Below are 9,885 nucleotides of genomic sequence, written 5' to 3' on the forward strand. Positions count from 1 at the left end.
GTTAATCGTTCAAATCTCCTACTGCATGAGAATTGGCTATTAAACAAATTAACTAGATTAGCAAATGAAGTAATAGAGTAAGGAGGAAGACTTAGCAGCCATTTTAACGCTGATCCGGTAAGTGTGGATCCAAAGCCCTTGCACAAGCAACCAGATTTGGTGTCTGAAACCTCTTCGGTATCTCTACATCATAAATAGGTGGTGCAAAACGAGATATCTTGTGGCTTTCATCAGGAATTTCAGGAATGGGCTTAACCACTCCTGGAACGTTGGATATTATATCCCTAAGTTTCTGCAATTCCTTAGCCATAGCTTGGTTGATACCTGTATCCTGCACAAAGCCATGGTTAGCATTGCAAAAATTATTCAAAGTGTTACCTCCTGAATGATTCAAGTTTGGAATTCTAGATGTGAATCCATGTTGGCGGGATTCTGGCATAACCGAGGGACCAGAGGAAGCAATGGTCTGCATTGGTATGAAGTCTCCTAGATAAACATCTGAACTTCCGGGTTGCACACTCCTTAAGTATCCTTGATCCTGGGAGATGTTGGATCCTTGAAGTGCTGTGAATGTAGGTCTTGGAGGATAATCCATGGATCCGGAAACCTGAGATGAAGATCCTTGAACCTGGAAGGAGGAACCTTGAACCTGAGAGGATCCTTGAACCTGGGAGGAGGATCCCTGAACCTGGGAGGAGGATCCCTGAACCTGAGAGGATCCTTGAACCTAGGAGGAGGATCCCTGAACCTGAGAGGATCCTTGAATCTGAGAGGATCCTTGAACCTGAGAGGATCCTTGAACCTGAGAGGACCCTTGAACCTGAGAGGAGGATCCCTGAATTGGCTGCGTCCCCACGCATCCTCCTAAACTGGTGAAGAATCCCTGATGCTGAAATGAGGATCCTGAAGGCTGGAAAGAGGATCCTCGAGCCTGAGACATTACCGATGATCCAGAACGCATTCCTATTGATGCACCCTGGTATTGGACATCTGGAGCTGCAAAGTGCTGGGAAGTTATGACCGGAGTGTCGAAATTCAGCGACCTCGACATCAAAGGGGAGTGATCCTCTGCTGATTTTATCAATTTCGCGAAGGATCCTGCCATTAGTTTTGACCTGCTGCTGCATGTGATCCTCCATCTGCACAATCAAAGCATAAAAATTACTGTTAGTAAGTGTAGAGGAAGAAACAACAGTTGGTTTTGTGAAAACGGGGGTTGTCTTCTTCGGAGAATTCTCAGCATTCTTCTGGAATGCAAGGGGGAGATGATGCAAAGGCGGAATGCCCTGTGAAAAAGTGACCGCCGACATAGAACTTGGAGTAGTTTTCCCTGAGAAGCCATGTGGTTGAAGGTAATGAACCGAAATGAATGAAATGAATAAAATTTCTCAGAATTGAAGCACCAATTGCCCCACGGTGGGCGCCAAACTGTTTTGGTCAAAAATCACACAAGGATAATGCAACCAAATCTGATTTTGTGAGGTATGATGCTTGGTTAATTGTATGAACGACAAGTATGTGAAATCAACGATGAACACCGAGATTTATACGAGGAAAAAGCCCTTGATCTTTAGAAGATCTCCGGCATAAAAAACCTCGGGTGATGGAAACTACCGATCATCAAATGTATTGCAAAAACAATAGTGATCCTTGTACAACTTCGGAAGAAAACAAGCTCAATGCATTGAATTGCTAGTGTAAGTGTGTGTTTTTTGCTAAGTGTTTGCAGAGAATTCGATGTTGTGTGTTGTTTGTGTGGTGTGCACGACTTATGCCTTCATTGAGCTCGTTTTCCCCTTAAAATGATAAGAAAAGTCAACTAACTAACTTCCCGAAAAAGGTGGAAGTCACCCATGACCACCACTAACGGTTATCTCTTCATTGAGCACGTGCCTAAGAAGCATATTCCACGAGATTCCAGCAAAGAAGTAGCCCACTACGTCCATTATCTGCATTTACACATTAAAAACGTGACAATTGTAACAAAACATAAGTTCTGTTAAGGATCCTAGATCCTCAGACTCGTGATCCTCAGACTCGTGATCCTCAGACTCTGGATCCTCAGACTCTCTGCGTCAGCCATTAAGGATCCGCGATCCATGCCTAGTCTCAGGATAGATGATCCTTAGCACAAAATCCATGCCCTAACAATCATATAAATTTGTAATAATTGTAAAAATCATATTTTTGCTCCTTTGGTGTCCAAAATATTATTTGCCAAAATATACACATGAATATTATTTCCGGAGTATTTTGTAAGTTATATTCCTTAGTTCGGTTTCACCAATATTTTGTATATAACTTGTATATTCATATTCTTGGAATTTTGGTAATATTTTGGATTGTAACTTTCGGTATTTTGATGAGTTATATTATTTCAAGTCCTAAAATAATATAACTAATACACAAAGTATACAAACAATCACACAAATGGTGACTTCTAAATATATATTTCCTAAATACATATTTAGTCACTTTTATTTATAAAAACCAACCTCCAATATTTATAATTTTTGTTACAAAAATTATGGCAAAGTTTATGTAAAAATTTATGGTTTAAAATACACTTGTAAATATTTATTTGGAAATATTTTTCAAAGTGTTTAATTTTTAGAAAAATTTTGCCATAGTTTTCCCAAAAATGGAGGTTTCCATACGTTGAAGGCATATCTTTTTCTTTTGTAAAATCAACATAATCAATCAACAATCAACAACAAACAATCTTTACTTACCAATTTTGCCAAAAACAAGCATAATCTACTACTTCATGAACTTGAAATTTCACAAAAATTTGTAGTAACTTACTAGTGTTCTTAGTAAGCCTTGTTACCCTTTAAAGTGTGATTGATTCTTTAAAAACTTCATTTTTAAAGAAAATGGATCTTCACAACTTATATTCATGTTTTCTAAAAATGTTTCTTCATGGATCTTTCTTGTTACATAAGTGTTTCTACACTTTATTAACTACCAAAAATAAGGTTTATTTATGTAAGAACCAAGATCAAGTAAAGCTTGTGTTTTTAACTTGGTTCCTTTGAAAAACCATCCATGAAATTTTAGATCTACAAGTATTACAACTTACTTTGATCATTATTTTTAAAGAAAACCACATATCCTTTCAAGTTCATGCTTCTCATGAGGATGATCCATTAACTTCTACCATGTTCATCCTCTCATCTTGCTAGATTATGTTTTAAATCATGATCTAGCAAGATCATATGATGATCAACATCATTTTCACAAGCAATCAACAATCAACAAGTATTACAACACATAAACATTAAGATTTCTTATGTATTCAAGCTTATGTTCATGTTTCAAGTTCAAGTTTCTTAGTGTTCTTCAAGATTATCATCATGAATCTTCTTTTAATCACTAATATAAGATGAAAAATGGAGTGTATGATGTTCTTACCACTAGCTCAAGGCTAGGGATGTACAAGAGAAGATAAGAGATGGATAAAAGCAAATAAAGAAGGTCCTTGAACTTCCGAAAGCTCCTAGCTCCTTTGTGTAACCTCTAACACCTTTGTATATGCTTGTATTGTATGTAGGATGATTGGATGATAGTGATGATGGTGGTGGTGAGTTCGGCCGAGAGCACAAGAGGGAGGAAGAGAAGGTGTGTGTGTTTTAGTGTGTGTAAGAATGAGGCTCATGAACACTTTAGGTTATACTTATAACCATTTTACAACTTTAACTCTTGGTTCTTATGCTCATTATAGAGAAACATGATCTATTATTATATTGAAAGAAATCTCAACGTGGGGGCCATGTTGGGCCGATTACATAGGTGGGGGGTGACGTGCTTGTCGTGGTACACGCAAATTTAATCCCAATAACAACTAATTAGCTAGCGGTAAGTGGGTATCGAACTCAGGGAGTATGTGGAAAATGTGTTTATGTTTTAGCTTTGCGATTTAACTACAATTAAACTAAAATGCAGAAATTAAAATTCAAGAGTTGATTGTTTTGGTTTTAAGAACTAATATTAACTACTTAAATTGCAAATCAAAGATTAAGTTTGTAAACAGATTAGGAACAAGCGACCATCCTAAATTTCCAGTTTGCTTTTGACAATTGTGTTTAAATTCACTAGAAAGAATCACATAGACATGACTCATGTATAATTGTTTGCTGTGATAAAAGGGAACTAAGTACTCGGATTATGAAAATGCGAGGTTGTTACCCGATAACCAATTGATTAATATCCAACCCTAATCCCTCCCGTGATATCTCGATTGTCAACGACACCAAGAACGTACGGTTTAGAATATGATTATAACATCAATCAACAATTTACAAACAAACATTTACACACCATAATAAACAAACAAACATTGTAAGTCTATTATTCTAGAAATACGAATCAAACACAAAAGTCATAGACAAACCTTCAATTCAGGATGATCACCATAAGTTTAGCCACACATAGCTTGGTGAATCATCATAGCAACAAGTTCAATGTTCATACGAATCGAAAACACCAACAAATTGTTTTGAAAATGTTTACAACCAAGCAAGACAACCAAAATCGCCCCTAGAGAGTTCCCCAATCGTCCAATGATGAGAATAGGTGAAAAGACATCATAAAAACTGATTAAATGAGGCAATTACGGTTTCCTCGCAGCTTCCACCATAACTTACGGTGCCACCGTAAGTTACGGTGACCTTCAGGATGTTACGGCCATTCTCTACTGGTTTACGGTAGAACAATTCATCAATCAGGGCCACCGTAAATTACGATGCCACCGTAAATTACGGTGGACCCCTGAGTTATATGTTTTGTTTCTTTGTTCCTTCCACACACATCCCGTTCATCTTCAAACCATCCAAAGCTGCTTTTTATCCACTTTAAGCTACCGAACCGCACCTGAAACATAAGCAACCGTAGTTATCTAATTCAAGATAATTAAACAGTTAAATGAGGGATAAACTTGTCTTTTAACATCATATAGGGTTGTCCAATGGACCACCCGTCAGGGGGGGGGGGAGTAGGCTTAGGTTGTAACTATTACTTAGGTTAAAATCTAAGTATTTAGTTAGATACTTTGGTTACTAGATATTTATGTAGTGTTATGGTGTTCGGGGACCATAACTAGATTGGTAATGTTAAAACAGTGCTTCTAGTGAAAATTTGGTGTTTCGGGAAGTGTCCGGTTGTTCGGTTGGTTACCGGTTCGTTAAGGTGCTAAACTATGTAGTTTAGTGTGCTTTATGTTACCTTTTGTGACACTTTTGATTTCCAACACTTAGGAAAGTATTCAGGACCATTTAACCATATTTCTGCATAATACAGGAGTGTTTAAATGCTGAAAATTGCTGATTTTTGCTGAATTCAACACTTTATGTGAGTTTTAGGCACTTTCCGGCACTTAAACTATCTCTAGAAAGGCAGTTTTGTGATCCTTACTTTCCTACACACTATACTAGTGTAATACTTAGTTTCTGGCTCATTCTGTGTCTCAATACACTGTCTGTCTATGTACTGAACTTCGTCAGCATATTTCTGATTTATCTGATAACTGTGCTAACTGTGTTTCGTGCATCATTTGAATCAATATAGTTCTCATGCAATAATAATATGACATTAAGCAATATGTGATGCACATGTATGTATATGGCAATAATCAGAAAACAATTCAAGTCATTAATTGTAATTCAGCACAGTCATTAAGCACTAATCATGGTTTAATAGTTGTACGGATACCTGGAATTTTGACAGTTGTCACACCCCTGCAGTACCCTTGGTTTAAAAAAGCGCGAGGTGATCCGAAGCGTTTTGAAGCGAAGCGACGAAGCGCGAAACGTGAGGCGTGAGGTGAGAGCTTCACGTATGCGAAGCTCTAAAATAATAAAAAAATATTATACATATCAATATACATATTATACTCGTTAATCAATCATAAAAACAAAAACATAACTATATAACACACTTAAACGATTAAAAAACATAATCAAAACGTACACTTAAAGTCAAAACACACTTAAACACTTCAAAATTATAGTTCAAAATCCAAACACACTTCAAAAGCATAGTTCAAAATCCAAACACACTTAAAACACTTAAAAACATACACATGACATAGTCTTCTAATATTGTCTCTCATCAATAATCATCATAATCAACAAGAAAATCATCCCCCTCAACATCACTCACTCCAATATCTTCTTCAATCTCCTCTTCATCATATAAAGTATTTTTACCCCTGTCATTTCCTCTTGATGTGCTTGCACTACTATCCCCTTTTCCTCTAATTGATGATCTAGTCATGTGAACACGTTCATGCACCCCAGAGGCTCTTCCAGCTTCACTCCATGTCAAATCCTCTCCCTCAAACACCAAATCATCATCATGTTCTTCATCTTCCATTGTTCCCATTAGCCACTCGTTGCTTCCATCAATGTCTTCTAAGAGAATTGGGTCCGCGGTTCCCTCTTTTTTATGCCGACGTTCCATAGCTCGATTGAATTTTACATACACCATGTCATTCAATCTTTCTTGTGTCAATCTATTCCTCTTCTTTGTATGAAGGTGCTGGAAAACACCCCAATTTCGTTCACAACCCGTAGCACTACAAGTGAGGCTAAGAACACGAATAACAAAGTCTTGCAATTGAGGGTCGACGATCCATATGATTGCCACCACGCCGCTAAGATAATAAAAAATAAGAAATAAGTATATAATAAATATAAATATATAATTAAAATTTGAAAAAATATTTGTTTCTATTTACCGGGGGACTTTTTCTTTCTTAGCCTAATTGTCGAGGGAACACCAAAAATCCCATCCGCATTTTGATATTGAGTAAGTTGGTCGTTGATTAAGTCCTCAACATGTTCAATTGGAGACAATCTAGTGATGCAAGCATACAAACCCGACATGACTTCTTCATCCTTCGTAATACGGTTTGCATCATCATAAAAGATGGAAGGATTTAGGAAATGTCCCGCGGCATGAAACGGCCGATGAAGTTGACATTGCCATCTATGATCAATAATATCGAAAGCGGCTTCATAAAACTCCTCTCTCCCCTGAAAATTGTTTTTAATATTCTCTTTAGCCCTATCCATGGCTTCACAGATGTAACCCATGGCCGGCGATCTATCACCATCAACGAGTTTGTTGGGATTGAACCCTACCAGAGGAACAGATAATGAAAGCCAAAACCGGATCACAACAGTGGACTCACAATAAGCAGCAGTTTACTATAAGCTTTCCCCTTGACTGTGGCTCCAACATCTGATATACTCCAAAGTACTGCTTTTATCAACATCTGCTGACCTACAACTGCTGTTCTATTCAAGGACTGATGAAGACTAAAAGCCCTGCTGTTCAATCTGCTGCCTTGAGTCAAGCACTGCTGATCATGACAAGTACTGTTGGGTTCACAGCAGATGCAGCAGCAGTTTTATTCTTCTCATGTAATGTAATGCAATATCAGTACTGTTAGGGCAGGATTTTAATGACCTGTGATCCTTACATGATATCCTAACAAGTGATCCTTGTTTCTTTGGCAGATAGTGATCCTCAGAAGAGCTTCAGGATCAGGATCATGGATCATCCTAAGGATCCTCACACTAACGATTGTTCTCTTTGAATTTAATGTTGTTTTGCAGGAATAACGAGTTGGATCTGGTCTTAGCAACGTTATCAAGGAATCTGCCACGCTGATTTCGCACATGCATAACCAAAAATGGACGTTATGAAGAATATGGAAACTTAGCACAAATTACGGGCATTTAGTTAGGCTAAATTTACTTCTATTCCTAAAAGGGTAACGAGCTAGTAGTTAGGTGATTTGCCTAAAATACAACCACACACACTTGTATAAATTGCACTCTTCAGCATTTGGAAGACACAACACATTTCTCACACGCTTTAGCATACGATACTATAGTGATCCTTGTACCTAGCTCGTTACTATCCGAAGTTGTAAACATTGTTTGTTATATTGAAGTTTGGTGATCGGTAGTTTCCATCACCCGAGGTTTTTTATGCCGGAGATCATTCATTGATCAAGGGCTTTTTCCTCGTATAAATCCTTGTGTCGCTTGTGCAATTTTCATTATAGTGATCCTTATCTTTGTTCATCATACCAAGCATCATTCCCCGTTTACAAAGAGTTTGGTTGCATTATCCTTGTGTGATTTTTGACCAAAACAGTTTGGCGCCCACCGTGGGGCAATTGGTGCTTCATTCATAAGGAAATTTTTCTGTTGGTGATCATTCCGGAAGTGTTGCATGGCTTCATCATTGAAGAATACTTCCACAGCGATGTCTGCAGTCAATTCATCTAATGGCATTCCACCTTTGCCTCCACCACCAGCTGGATCTCAGAAAAATGCTGAGAAGAGAGCAACTCCTATCTTCTCTAAACCTTCATCTTCTGCTCTAACTTCTTCTGCTCCCAGTACTAGTGATATATTTACTTTGATTTTGCAGATGAGGGATCGTATGCAGCAGCAGGATGAAACTAATGACAGGATCCTCAAGGAAATCGGAGATCTCAAAAGGCAAAAGAAAACGGCAGAGGATCATTCCCCACTAATGCCCAAATCTTTGAATTTTGATACTCCGATGATTACTTCTCAGCCATCAGAGGAGTGCATTTCGGCCCAGCAGTAGTGACTCAGGCATCAGGATCATATTTCCAACCGGCAGGATCCTATACTCAGCATATGGGATCCTTCATGAACTCAGGATCCTCCTTCGTTCCAGGATCATCCCAGGTTCAAGGATCCTCCTTCGTTCCAGGATCATCCCAGGTTCAAGGATCCTCCTTCGTTCCAGGACCATCCCAGGTTCAAGGATCCTCCTTCGTTCCAGGATCATCCCATGTTCAGGGATCCCTTCAGATACCAGGATCCTTGAAGAATTTGCAAACAGGAAGTCCAGATGTCCATCAAGGAGATTTTATTCCGATGCAGACCATTGCTTCCACTGGTCCCTCCATCATCCCAGAATCCCAGCAATATGGATTCACATCCAATGTTCCTAACTTAAACCCGATGGGAGGTAACACTTTTAATAATTCTCATACCACTAACCATGGATTCATGCAGGATACAGGTATCAACATGCTATGGCCAGAGAACTGCAGAAACTGAAGGATATGATATCAAGTGTTCCAGGGGTAGTCAAACCTATCCCGGAAATTGCAGATGGAAGCCATAAGGTATCTCGTTTTGCACCACCAATTTGTGATGCTGAGATACCCAAAAGATTCCATATCCCTACTATGAAGCTGTATGATGGTACGACGGATCCTGAGGAACACATAGCACAATACAGGGAGAGGATGGAGATCAATCCAATTCCAGAAAGGTTAAAGGAAGCATGTCTGTGCAAGGGATTTGGATCCACTCTTACTGGATCAGCTCTTAAATGGCTGCTAAGTCTTCCCCCTTACTCTATTACTTCGTTTGCTAATTTAGTTAACTTATTCAATAATCAATTTTCTTGTAGTAGAAAATTTGAACGATTGACTAGCGATTTATACAGGATAACTCAGGGTCATAATGAATCATTAAGGGATTATATAACCAAATTTAGTAAAGAATCCTTGGATATTCCTAACTTGGATGTGGCCACAACTGTTGAAGCCTTCAAGATGGGATTGCTTAAGGATTCATTGTTCTATGATGATCTTGTTATGACACCATGCAGGAACCTAGACGAAGTAAGAACTCGGGCACTCAGGTTCATCCGGCTAGAGGATGACAAGAGGATCCGGGAGAGACAAGTAGGATCCTCAAAACAAGAAAAGCAAGGATCCTCTTTCAAAAGCAACAAATTCAAATCCTATAACAGAACTGACAACCAGAATGTGCATGCTGTTGACCAAGAAGAGGATGATGAAGATTATCCTCCGATTTCTGAATA

General features: G+C 38.5%; 1 protein-coding gene across 1 annotated transcript; it reads right to left on the reverse strand.

Moving 5' to 3' along the window:
• Positions 1-1,847: 1,847 nt before the first annotated feature.
• LOC110887792 lies at positions 1,848-7,094 on the reverse strand. The gene is made up of 4 exons (XM_022135361.1): positions 6,745-7,094; positions 6,160-6,652; positions 4,744-4,872; positions 1,848-1,949 (listed from the first exon to the last, which is right to left on the reverse strand). Exons 1-4 carry the CDS (start codon positions 7,092-7,094, stop codon positions 1,848-1,850), a joined length of 1,074 nt encoding a protein of 357 aa, XP_021991053.1.
• Between the last annotated feature and the right edge of the window lie 2,791 nt (positions 7,095-9,885).

The sequence above is a fragment of the Helianthus annuus genome, chromosome 11 (genome assembly GCF_002127325.2).
Source record: "Helianthus annuus cultivar XRQ/B chromosome 11, HanXRQr2.0-SUNRISE, whole genome shotgun sequence".
NCBI lineage: Eukaryota > Viridiplantae > Streptophyta > Magnoliopsida > Asterales > Asteraceae > Helianthus > Helianthus annuus.